A 13,204-nucleotide genomic window follows, 5' to 3' on the forward strand; every position below is an offset into this window, starting at 1 on the left:
TTTTGTTTGGGTTTAATTCTTCAAGGGCAAGGGCTTTTAATAAAAATGTGAAGAATTTTAAAATAGTTGAAATTGTGGATGGTTTTTTTTGTGAAGTAGTTGTGCTTAAAGGAGTCTTAACTGGTCAGTTTTGTACTCTGTAACAAAATTTAGCAAGCAATTTACAAAAAGTTATTCTCTGTCCTATAAGGAACTTCCAAGATGTGTTTTTGGCTAGGTAAGAAAGAGCAGTATTTAGTAGAAAGGGCACAGAACCATGTTTCCAGTTTCAGTTGCAAAAATTGTAGCAAGTGAAGTTCTAATGCTTTTTTATTTCCTTGTGCTTTTATTTCAGCCAAGACAACATCCTTTTATACTGCCTCCTATGCATGTCCAGTGTGGAGAGCACTACACTGAAACGCATAATTCACAAGGTACTTACAGCATATATTTTCCCTTTAATGTACTTCAATTTTATGTGTATGCAAAGAAGCTCCTATGCCTTATATCTAGATTTATAATGCCATCATAGTCAAATGGGAGCTGCTGCTGCAGGAGAACTAGCAGTTTTATAGTTAATGTTGCAGTAAGTCTTCTGTTTGAAGTCCAATTTCAGTTTTCAAATTTCCCTAAAATATCTGTGTATGATTATATGGACCTTAACCTTGGTATTCCAGTTCAGTGAGCTGAAAAAATAATTTCTAAAGGGAGTATGATGGCTGTACTCAAAGGCCGTGCCAGCTGGGGCCAGGGAGAGAAACCGAGTGAGGGAAAAGGAGACAGCAAAAAGCTTTTACTGTAGGAGAAGTCATAATGTTCTGTCCATGAAACTGTATCTGTAGACAACCTTTTCTGCTGATCTTTCACCACCATCTGTCTGCATTGTTAGCCTTACAGACACAAGGAGGGTTAACTATTTTCACGCCCATGTTTGACAAATAAATTCTTTAAGAGGTTGTGCCAGGTTACTTTGATCAAGTCTGGGAATAGAGCCCAGCCCCTAAACAGCTTGAGTCTCACACCCTTAACCCCACCTTTTGGAATACACGTAGCCAGGTCTGTTAGGCTGCTGTTCTTTGCAATTCATGACAGGTACAGCTGAAGTACTCTCACCAGCAGAGGAACTCTCAATCACACCTGTTAGTGTTTTGGGTTGTGGGGTCTGACTATTTTAAAGGTAGAATTTGGGAAGTTTTGAAAGGAGCCATTTAGTAGAGTTCCTTGCATACAGTAGGATTGACTTAGTGGCTACTACTATTCTACTGTGAAGGTAAGGCCGTGAAGAATATTCTCAATTTTAGAAGAATTGTAAAATTCCCTTAGTTTTACAACAGACTTTCCTACATTTTCAAAGAACTAGCTGATTTCAGAGTTTGGGAAGCTATTACTCTTTTCTTACAGGATTTTCAACAAGGGCAGTCTTGCAGTAAAGTTGTGATCCAGTATATGATCTTTACTGTCTTGATTTCCTCTCAGGGTTTTGCTGAAGTATTTAACATTCTATAGTGCATCTGCAGGGTGGTTTGTTGTTTGTTTTTTTGTTTTTTTTTTTTTTTCTTTTTTTTTTCCTGAGCTTTGATCACTCAAATGTGTCTCACTTCAGATCCTCAAAACTGTTGATTGGTCTAACTTAGGCTTTCCAATTTCACAGTTCTCTGCTACTCTGAATCTCAGACAGCCATGTATCAACAGAAGAGACAAGAGAATTTTTCAGGTTAACCATATGCTTGCAGCACTGGAGTTTTATGGTGTCAGCATCAGTGAACCCTTTCACCATGCTAAGGGAGGAGATTCCCCTTTATTCTTCCTTGCCACCTCAGGCAAAAACACTTCCTCTCTTTCCCATTTCATTTTTCCCACGAGGATCTGAACTACTACCATGTTTTGCTAAGTGCTGGGAATGTTTACGTTGGTAGCTTTGCTTTATTTCTATTTTGATGGCTCAAGGATGCTCCCAAGACCAAACATTCCCTACACTTGTGCACTAAGCTGTCTCTGTACTCAGCGGTGCAGACTGCATTTGAAGTTTTGTTATCAGTGAATAAGTCCTTGTGGGTTAAAATTGTCAACATTTCTCTCTCTACTCTACACAGATAGCATTTTCCATGGAAATGAAGAAACTTTCTACTGTAGGTCTCAGACCAGTTTGGATAGGTGTCCAGTGGACTTCAGCTACTTGAATGGTAATGGACCCAATGGGAGTGTATGCAGTGCCCACAGCATGAACTCCCTCAATCGCTCACAGAATTTCATCCAGGCATCTCCAATGTCCTCAAATCTGAGCATCCCGGGAAGTGACATCATGAGAGCAGACTATATCCCCAGCCATAGACACAGTGCAATCATCGTCCCGTCTTACAGGCCAACTCCAGATTATGAAACTGTCATGAGGCAAATGAAGAGAGGGGTGATCCAGATGGACAGCCAAAGCCAGTCTTTGAGAAATCTCAATATTGGAAACACGCATGCTTACAACCAGCCAGAGGACCTAGTTTACAGCCAGCCTGAGATTCGAGAGAGGCACCCTTACACGATCACCTATGGGCCCCAGGGGGGTGGCTATAACAAGCCTGTGGCCCCGTCTGACCAAATGAACCCTAACAATGCTGCTCAGAATAAGACAGCAGCCAGCGCCATATCCCACACGGTCAGCACCCCAGAACTGGCCAACATGCAGCTGCAGAGCAGCCAGAGCTACAACACCACCCACATGCTCAAGAACTATCTCTTCAGACCCCCGCCTCCGTACCCGCGCCCACGTCCCGCCACCAGCACGCCCGACCTGGCCAGCCACCGGCACAAGTACGTCAGTGGCAGCAGCCCCGACTTGGTCACTCGTAAGGTCCAGCTCTCAGTGAAAACCTTCCAGGAGGACAGCTCGCCGGTGGTGCGCCAGTCGCTGCAGGAGGTCAGTGAGCCCCTCATGGCCGTGAAGCATCACGCGGCGGTGAACAAGCGCCACAGCCTGGAGGTCATCAGCAATATGGTGCGTGGGATAGAAGCCATGGCCTTAAAAACTTTAAACGCCCCTCTGCCGCGCAGGAACACTTTGCGGGAGCAGGTGCAGCCAGAAGAGTCGGTTCAGATGGGGCACGAAGTTCAGCAAGTCCCTCACTACCACCACAAAAAGACGTTTTCTGATGCCACAATGCTGATACACAGCAGTGAAAGCGAAGAGGAAGAAGAAACGCAGGAATCCGTGTCCCGGATAGCAGCCCTCCATGAGAACATGGAGTACAGTGCTCAGCTGCAAGCTGCCTTGGCTAGAATACCAAATAAACCTCCTCCGGAGTATCCTGGGCCTCGTAAAAGTGTCAGCAACGGAGCACTGAGGCAGGACCACGTTAGCATTTCTGTGGCTGTAGCCAGGGCCAAGGCCATGAGGCCAGGGCCTTCCAAAGCCATCAGTGTCTCTCGAACTGATCAAGTGGCAATAAATGGGTCTTCACTGGGGCCCTCTATCTCGGAACCTGACCTCACCAGTGTGAAGGAGCGGGTCAAGAAAGAGCCGGTCAAGGAAAGGCCTGTGTCTGAAATGTTTTCTATCGAGGACAGCATTATAGAAAGAGAGATCATGATGAGGGTAAGTGCCTTCCTCTGTTGCGGTGGCTTCTTGGAAATTAGTAATCACACAGGTCAACTTCCATCCCAAAAAACTGTTGGGTCAGTAAACTGCAGGGAACGTGTGGGTGGGAAGCTGTGGATTTGCTTATATTTGGGAAATGTGATATTAAGTGCCACATGCAATTTGGTTTTGTGGGCTGTCAAGAGGGCTGATCCCATGCACTGCTTGGGCTTGTCTGTTGCCTCAGCTGTGGCTCTTTGGCTGCTGGCCAGACCTGCGTCTGACCCAGCTGAGGATGCCACCGGCCTGGCAGCAGTGCTGGCTGGAGATGGGTGGATGGCAGGGCAGGCATCTGGGGATGAGGAGGCTGATGGCAAAGCCCCCCTTGATGCCTACTTCCCTTTAGGATTTGAGAGCAGGGCGAGTCTGGAATGCATTTGCCGAGATGGGTGGGAGGTTGAGTTTTTGGCACTGGTGTTTTATTCCTCATTTGCAAGGGTGTCAGGTGAAGTATCACATAACATAATGGCAACTCAGGATTTTTTTCAAATGATCTTTAATTCCCTTCCTGCCACTTTATGTAATGTAGTTCTCTGAATAAAAACCTGGTAGCCCTAGAATATGGATTGTCGGTTTTGCCAGTAACTGAGGAGCCGGATATCTAAATAGAGAAGCAGCAGATGTAGAGGCTGTGTGGTTGAGCATCTGGATTGTTTATTTTGTTAAAAATGCACTCAAGTATGAGAAGCAGAGTTCTGTTAAACTTGCAACAAATTCAAAATAAGAAGTATTTAAAGGCAATGACAGAAATATGAGGGGTGCTTATCCTTTAGTGACCTACATATATAGTGACTACACCTGGTGTAGTGCTGTGAGCAGTGCAATTGCAGTCACAGAAACCCAAGTGTATGATGCAGTTCTCATTTTCAGCACTGTCTGAAACAAAAATAATTCCTGAAACAAATTAATAAAGCACCTAAATGGTCCAAAGCAGAAAAGAGTTTGTAGTGTACTAGATCAATGACTCGCTAGATTTAAATACTACTGTATATTCAAAGAAATGTTCTAAACATGTCCAATGCTGTTCTTGTCCATTGGGCATCCTTATGCTGATGTAACAGCGATACAGCCTGAGCTACTAAATTGCAACATGGAGACTGAGTTTAGTCCTTGACAACTCCTAAACTTTAAATGTAAAATAGAAAGTAAAAAGGAAAAAAAGGAAGTAAGGGGTAGCCTTAGCATTAAGTTTTTAAAGGTGGTTTCAGTCTAGATCAGGAATCTTGACATGTGTGGACCTTCTTTATGTCACAGGAATCAGGTGTTATATTGATGGTAATTTGGTGACCTTGATCTGTCAAGCATAAACTTTTTTCTGTTTCACCTTTGAAGTAGTAAAAATAATAAAGTTCCCAAACAAAAGAAAAATACTTGCATTTTCCTGCCTTCTGTAAGTATAAAAAGAAGCCAGAGTGGGTTTGGATGTTTGTGTTTTGTTTTTTTTTTTCTTAATGCTCTGGAGGAACCCAGTGGTGAGGAAAAAGCTCACAAGCTTTTGAAAAATCAAGGCATATCTATATGTCTGAGGGCATTCAGGTTCCATCGTGTATTTCTAGGAGCTGGGTTTGGCCCATCTGGTGACTGCAGCTTCCAAATGTGTACTGAGAACCAGGCACCCCTTCTGCTTATCCATTCTTCCAAATCCAGCAGAAAGAGCTGTTAAGGAAATGGAATAAAATATTCCTAATTTGGGCACTTCTGGAGATGCTCCGTCTTTTTTGATGCTTCAACTCCCAGTGGCATAAGGAGGAGGCAGCAGGATGAATTTAAAATTCATGCTCTGGTTCTCCATGTCATACCATAATATGATTCATGAATATGATAAATAATATCCCTCCCTGGCTGCTATTGCATTCAGTTTCTGGGACATGCAAGCTCAGTTTTTAGTGCAGAATATATCACGGGTGCTGTTTGAATCACCATAAAAGCTAAGTGCATCAGAAGACTTCTCATTTTAAGCATTATCATCACAGAAGAGAAACAATGGCCTGTGTTTTAGTGTTTGTTGTTATAGATTGAAATTATTGCATTTCAAAAGATGCCCGAGGTATCTTGGCTTTGGTAGTGCTACTTTAATGTAATAGGGTGATGCTTTGTGCGTCCTGCATCCAGAATAGTGTCTGCAGGAAAATGCTTGAGATTGTATTTGTGTGTCTTTTGATGGCATGTAAACTGTATTACATGCTGGGATTGCTTCTTTGAAATTAAAATTCTGTGCTCATGTAGGAGCAGGCCTTTGAGGAATAGCAGGAAGAATAGAGGTTGTATTTGAATTTACGATGCTAATGGTGATCATCTGCATTCCTTGGCCAGAGAGTTGCAGATTTTGGAGATTAAAAAAACATTCCAGCATTTTACTGGCATTATAAATAATCACACAGAGATGAAAACGTGCCTTTTCTTGCCAAAAGAATCTAGAAAAGCAGAAGATGGCAGGCCTGGAGGCTCAGAAGAGGCCCTTGATGTTGGCAGCACTGAACGGACTCTCAGTTGCTAGGGTTCCAGTGCCGGAGGACAGCCAGGATGAAGTCACCAAGGTGCCAATGGATGAGAGGGTAAGATGGAGCCTCACGAAATGTTGCTTGTTCTCTTTGTTCCCAGCAGCATGAAGTATCTAAAATACTAAAATCTGATTTAAAATGTGAAAAAAAATGTCTCTTAAAAGCTTTCAGAGCCATTAATGCAAAAGGTCTGTGGCTAACACTGGTATGTCTTTGAATGCAGGTGAAAAATCAAATGTGTTGAACATTTACTGAAGTCAGTGAAAATGGAGGCTGTTCTGTTTCACCTGACTGTACAATGTCATTCAAGATTAATCTGTAAATCTAAAACTTTGCACATTTTTCACTTGATCGGGTGAAGTTCTACAGTGCTCACCCACAGAAACTGTTTTTCACGTTCTGATACAGATAAGGAGTTTGGTTAATGACTCTAATGGGATTAAATTAAAAAAGAAAAGTTGTTTGCCTCCTGCTGTTTGCACACATAGGAGTGTGTGTGTGTATATGGAATTTCAGATATTAAAAACAGTTGCTGCTGTTAAGATTTGAGAAGCAAATTTGCAAAGAATCATTCTGGTTTTCTGGATAGAAATTTGCAGCCTTGTGTTGTCTGGCACCCAGGGAGTAGAGCTTCACCTCCACCTTGTCTGTATGTGGGGTTGTGTTCAACCACAGGCATTGCATCCTTGTGAGTTAGGCAGTATTTTGAAAATGTGGGCCATATCACACTTCTTGCAGTATGATCTTCTTCCTGGAAAAACAAAAATATCTGTTATGTTGCAATCATATATTCATGCTGAAATTCTTGCTGAACCAAGATTATTTAGCACAGGTTTGCCTTTTATGCTATCAGTCTTCAAAAATGCGGAGGTGGAATGTAAAACTGTAAAATTTCCCAGTGGTTTAACTTGGTAGAAATAAGTGTGTCATATTTCTTCAAATAAATGCAGAAGGAGTGAGTGAGAGAATGCTATGGCTGTGTATTGGAATTCAAAGTATGGATGGATGAGTCTAGTGGTAAATGTTCTTCCCAGAAGCATTAATGGGTCGGTGCTCCTTTCTGTTAAATCCTAGTGCAAAATCTTGAAGAGGAAGCTGGAGGAGGGGATGGTGTTTACAGAATACGAACAGATTCCAAAGAAAAAGGCAGATGGGATCTTCACCACTGCTGCCCTGCCTGAAAACACGGAGCGCAACCGCGTCAGGGAGGTCGTTCCTTACGAGGAGAACCGAGTGGAGCTGGTGCCGACCAAAGAAAACAATACAGGCTACATCAATGCTTCACACATAAAGGTAAAAACTTGCTTGAGTTTCGCTTGGCAAATGAAGGTGTACAAAAGCTTTGTTTGCATTTCTGCCTGCACAGCAGCATCTTCTGTACCTCTGGAGCTTCTGAAAAGGTTAAGGATGTATCGTTATGCCTTTGTGTGTCACCGTGGGCATCTCTAAAGTCTCCTATCAACTAAGATGCATAAGTTGATTTAACTGCTGGAGACTGGGAAGTCATTTTAGAGAGGCATCCTGGCTTTTTTGTGCCCACCTCTGCCAGCTTGTTGTGGAATGACTCTCCTGGTTTGTGTAGAAAGAGGTGCCATGTTTCTCAAACCTCATGAGAAGGCATTAGATCAGCCCTAGTACCTGCAGTGTGATAGAGCAATGTTTTAAAGTATGCATTGAACTTACCAGCAAGATCCCTGCATCTCTGACTGGAAACTGCATTGAACTTCCATGTTTCAAATTATGTTTTGTGTTAATTCATTATAGAAATAGAGAGACAACCTGACTGTTTTAACAAGCATGATCCATTTTAACAGTGAACTATGCTCCAGTGACTACAGATGCTTGTTTTTCTTTAAGCTTACAGCAGTATTTGCAAAGTCCTCTGTTGGCTTTTACTGTACCCTGAGAGAAGTAACAGAAATCCTCTGCATCAGGTGACAGATTCTGTTGTAAGAGAGGGTTTTCTGTGTTTTCTCATTGCCAAATCCAAATTAAAAAGAAATAATTCAAAAATAATGAATAAAACATCTTGTTAAATTAATATTTTCCTTGAGTAAAAGCCTTTTAAAGTTTAAAGAGACTTGCTGGCCTTGGCTATGATTTCAGTTTTAGATCCTGGTGATTCAAATCTGAACTTTTTATCTGAATAATTTCTGAACCAGGATCCTGGCAGTTTGTTGCTTTTCTGCATAGCCTGGTAGGAAGCAGATACTGAGTTTTTGTGTAATCAGACATTGCTATGATGATGAATTTCTGAGCCCCAAATTTTCTACCTACAAAGTAGGTGGAGAAAAAGAAAAAGATATTCCTAAATTATGCTATTTTCCCTGGCTAGTTTTGAGCCCACATTTTATCTTGTGTGTCACTGTTGGACACAGACACATCTTGTGTCCTTGGAGCACCCAGGACCAGGCAGCAGTGCTTTGATGCCTGACAGAGGGCCTTGGCAGGGTTTCCCTCCTGCACTTGGAGCGGCGCTTTCAGAAGCCAAGCAGATGTGCTTTTGCTTAGAAGGTGAAATTGCATCTGTGAAATTTACCTCAGCAGCACAGTGTGTGCCTGTGTTTTCAGCCCAATATTTAATTTTTAATTTCCTGCAGTTAGGGCATTAGAATGCAGTAAACATTCCAGGCATCCCATTCCCTTCAGACTATTTATGGGCCTTTCATGTCATGTGCCAGGAGGCTTGGATGAGAAGTCAGTAGACAAAGAAAACTCCTCTGTCATCCTGATAAGATCCATGCCTGAAGGATTCCAGCTCCCACTGCTTGGTCTGCAAGCCCCACAGTTTAACAATAATTCTCTGCTTATTTACCATGGATCATTGCTAAGATTCAAAGATCATCATCTATACCAAAGAGAAAAATTGTAATTAAATGTATGGATTAAGCACAAAGGTTCTCAAGAGCACTTCATCTGACTGACTGTGTCAGGTCAGTATTGACTTAGAAAGCTCAGTGACGCTGTACTAGCACTCATGGCTGCAGACCATCAGTCCAAGTGCAGGATGATGCTTAGGGCTGTGCAGTTTATATTAATTCTCATCTAGTACAAGAACTTAAGAAGTCTACCAGCCTTGGTCTTGCTGTTTTTAACCATCATTCAAAAAAGAAAATGCTGCATAGTATGAAATAAAGAAAAGGAGCCTGTTGTACAGGGTCAAAGAGTTTTCCAGTGAAATGAGAAACTTGTTATTGTACAAAAACTGTTATTTACAGGTGTAAAACCATAAGCATCCCAGATCAATAAGCAGTTGTTTGACTAATAAATAAATTGATTTTATTATTTCTGAGAATGTATTCAAAGACCTCAAACACAGTATGTGGTTGAACCTGTCAGAGTTATTGATTATTCCTCGTAGCGTTGTCTGCCAGTACGTTGATATTTATGGATGTGTCAGCATTGTTGTTGTAAATCTTCTTCTCTGGGATTTATAACTGTGGGAGAAGTGGCTCTGGGCTAATAAACAGAATAAGGAGGCCTTAGCCTGAGAAGGAAAAGTATTTCAACTTTCCAAAATAATGAGTTTGTCTGGTTCTTCTGGTAAGCATATTTTTGAAGTGCTGTGTAATAGTTCTAAAAGCACTTCAGTTTTTTACCTAAGATGTTAGAAAAAAGATTTTGTAAGCCTTTTCTTCTGTATAGCAAGTTATGTGTCATAAAATTATGATTTTTTTAATACACAAGTGATTTTTTTTAAACTGCCTCTGTCAGTTAAACAAAGCAGTGTTTTATACTGGCTAACTGCAAGGTAATGCTGACTCTGTTCAGGGCACTTCAGAATTTACACTCTGTAAGTCTGTGTGTTAGTGCTTTGAAAAGAATTTCATTACTTGTCATGCAAATACACAAATACTTCTGTAAGATGTGGTTGGTGAACCAGTTGCGTATTGGGAAATAGATTTACATGACTACAGCTTTGGGTAATTTTAAATTTCTCATGGTCTTTTAAAGTATCTGATGTGCTGGATTTATTCTATGGTAGTTTTCAGGTTCATGACTGAAAAACCCAAGGTGAGTAAAATGCGCAGATTTGTTTATTTGGTTGGTGGTTGGGTTTTTTTTGTCTGTATGATCCAGATGCAATGGCAAAAAAGAGGCAAGAAAGCTTTATGGTTATGGACATCAAGACAGGACATGGAAGAACTGAAGGTTATGTTTTGTCAGATTTGCTCTTATCAAAAAGATGATTTTTGTTCACAATTTTAACCAAAAGTAGAAGAACAAATAAGTAAAGATTTCACTGTAGTTTCTTTTGTTTAAAAGGCAGTTCTGGCACAGACACTGCTGAGAATTCAGGCACTAACTGGTGGTTTCTTTTTCCCTTCCTCCCAGGTGACTGTAGGTGGAGAGGAGTGGCACTACATTGCTACCCAAGGACCCCTGCCACACACATGCCATGACTTCTGGCAGATGGTGTGGGAACAGGGGGTGAATGTTATAGCCATGGTCACAGCTGAAGAGGTATGTGAAGTCACAGAATCGTTCTTTCTGATGTGAGCCAATCTCCTGTTATCATCACTTCCCACTCCAGTAACCTGTTTTTCCTATCAAGATCCCCTTTTCCTCTGGCTCTGTTTGAACATATGCCTGTACTGCTCTCATATTATACTTCCTAACTTCCTGACACTCAGTTTGGCAAATGCTGAAGTGAAACAAGCAGGAGCCCTCCTTCCCCCTGCTTGGGCCAAGCCAAACAAAGATGTTTCCACTGGAATGTGAGAGCACTGAACTTACTCCTGGTTAAAATGACAGAGATTTCCACACCGTCCAAGGCCAATTCTGTATACCATCACTCTTATCAGCTGAAAAGAGAACAGAAGCTGTTCTTTCCATAGAAGTGTCCATGTAAAAAAAAAAAAAAAGGCAAAAAATCCCCAAACAAAAGCACCCCACAACTTTTTATTCTTATGCCAAGCAAAACAGTTATTCCTATTGTAATCCAAGAACTATGTGCTATGTTGTAAAAACTGGCACATGTTGTGAACTAACACCGCATTCGGCTTCATGCCTGAATGTTTGCTTTCAGCAAACACAGGGAGTAACAGAGCTCATCAAGTCACTGTCCAGTTCCCAAGGCTGATCAAGAACAGACACTTTAAAACTGCTGAAGAGATTCTCCTCCTAATTAAAGGAGAGTCTTCCCCAGGAGGAGAATATTTACCAAGGTGTTTTAGGCAGTATCTGTCTTTTGTCATGAGACAAGAGTCTTCAAGTAGTTTTACACTTAAAAATATTACATGGCTGAGAGGTTTAAGTTTTAATGGGTATTTTCTTAACTTTGTGGGATGCTCCTTACTCTTCCAGTGCTTTAAAATAAGAATACTTGGCTTATCCGGAGAGTTTTATGCCCTTTCTTTATAATTGCAGAAACTAATGGCTTTTTGCCTTGTTTTTTTATCAAGGAGGGAGGAAGAAGTAAGAGCCATCGCTACTGGCCTAAACTGGGCTCTAAGCACAGCTCAGCCACTTATGGGAAGTTCAAGGTGACAACAAAGTTCCGCACAGACTCTGGCTGCTTTGCAACTACCGGTCTGAAGGTCAAGCATCTTCTCTCTGGACAAGAGAGGACAGTGTGGCATTTGCAGTATACTGACTGGCCAGACCATGGGTGTCCAGAAGAAGTCCAAGGCTTTTTATGTAAGATTCCTTTATTTTGCATGATATATCAAGAAAAAGATTGCTCACACTGGATTCAGTTCACTGTACCTAGTTAGAGCTGGAACTGAATATCAAGTGGTTGTTGTGGTTTACACAGGCCTCAACTAGGTTATACTTTGCTGCAATTTGGAGGAAAAAAAAAAGTGGTATTCCAGAGGTAGGAGCTAAGGTGATTAGCTGGAGGAAAAATCCAAGGCAGCAGCACTGCCAAAAACTCAGGAAATTTTAAATAATAGGATACTTCTGCTAGCTGATCTGATGGTGTAACTTACTGCCATTTCCCAGCTACTTAGGAGATAATAGACTGTACACAAATGTGATTAGAAAGGTCTGGATGAGAGAGGATTAGTTGCTATTGAAATAAGGTGCATCTCCTCCAGTTTTAATTTTTGCAAAAGAGCAGAGGGCTCTATCACACATGCATTAAGTCTGAACTCACTGAACCACATGTACCCAGGCAATGCTTAAGGGCCTCCCCAATTACATATGGTCCTGGTTCATGTTTTTCTGAAAATACAGCAATGATATTCATCTGTAATGTGTCAGTAATGCTTCCTGATTCTTGGCAAGTAATAAGCACTCCCATATTAAGTAATAGGAATTCAACCTTTATTTAAGATACGTCTCTGGCACTACAGTAGGGAATGATGCAGAAATCTTTAAATTACCACCAAAGGAGTCTGTACATAGTGTACTGATGTGCTGGAGATGTCTGTCGTCTTCGTTTCTGAAAGCTTTGCAGCGGCAGTGTCTCTCTGTGGCAGCTAAGCCTCTTAGGAAGATCCATTAGTTCTACTTCAGTCTTGCCACAGCTACGGTCCTTTAGTGATACATTCTCTGTTGCTTGGTACACGCTGGATGGAAATAGTGCATCCTCCTTTCCCCAGGTCTGTCACCAAGGCAAAAAATAAAAAACGACATTTCAGCTTCAGCAAAGGAGTACCAGGGAAATTGTCTTCAAGGAAAAGCTATTGCCCAATTCCTCGTTTGTTTCATAATTTGTTTCTCCTACCAACCTCTGTAGCTGTGGTTGGGCATGGCAGTAATTGGAACCTGATTGTCCCCATTTCCTCTATCCCATTGTTTGCCACCACTTAGAGTCCTGTTTCCCTGTGTGCATTGAAATGCAGCTTTTCTGATGTTGGTAGGCCTCCAGCCCCATCCTGCCTGTGGGGAGAGGATGGCTGGAGCTGCAGTGCCCTGACACCAAGTGTCACAGCAGGAGAGTTCAGCTCAGGTCTCACTTCCCACTTGGAGTGCTGGGAAGCCAAGTGAGCTTCCAGCATGTGAGGTTCTCAGCGTGGTCTGACAGCAGGATGTGTTGAATGATGCTGGGACAGCCACAGAAGGCAGCTGTTCCTGAGTCCCTAGCTTTCTGCAAATGGCTTCAGGGAAAACAAGGCAGTGATCTCCCAGAAGGGCTTGTAGCTATTGAGAA

General features: G+C 41.9%; 2 protein-coding genes across 2 annotated transcripts in view; one reads left to right on the forward strand and one right to left on the reverse strand.

Moving 5' to 3' along the window:
• The window catches only part of PTPN14 (protein tyrosine phosphatase non-receptor type 14), a 109,900-nt gene that overhangs the window by 86,308 nt on the left and 10,388 nt on the right, over positions 1 to 13,204 (forward strand). The window contains exons 12-17 of the mRNA XM_053973123.1: positions 335 to 413; positions 2,073 to 3,562; positions 6,016 to 6,159; positions 7,180 to 7,398; positions 10,441 to 10,569; positions 11,511 to 11,745. Coding sequence (XP_053829098.1) covers positions 335 to 413; positions 2,073 to 3,562; positions 6,016 to 6,159; positions 7,180 to 7,398; positions 10,441 to 10,569; positions 11,511 to 11,745 — 2,296 coding nt within the window. The remainder of the gene's footprint in view (positions 1 to 334; positions 414 to 2,072; positions 3,563 to 6,015; positions 6,160 to 7,179; positions 7,399 to 10,440; positions 10,570 to 11,510; positions 11,746 to 13,204) is intronic.
• The window catches only part of SMYD2 (SET and MYND domain containing 2), a 41,574-nt gene continuing 40,768 nt past the window's right edge, over positions 12,399 to 13,204 (reverse strand). Inside the window, exon 13 of the transcript XR_008436215.1 lies at positions 12,399 to 12,655. The gene's annotated coding sequence lies outside the window, so the exon portion shown is untranslated. The remainder of the gene's footprint in view (positions 12,656 to 13,204) is intronic.

This window comes from Vidua macroura, chromosome 3 (genome assembly GCF_024509145.1).
Source record: "Vidua macroura isolate BioBank_ID:100142 chromosome 3, ASM2450914v1, whole genome shotgun sequence".
Lineage (NCBI taxonomy): Eukaryota > Metazoa > Chordata > Aves > Passeriformes > Viduidae > Vidua > Vidua macroura.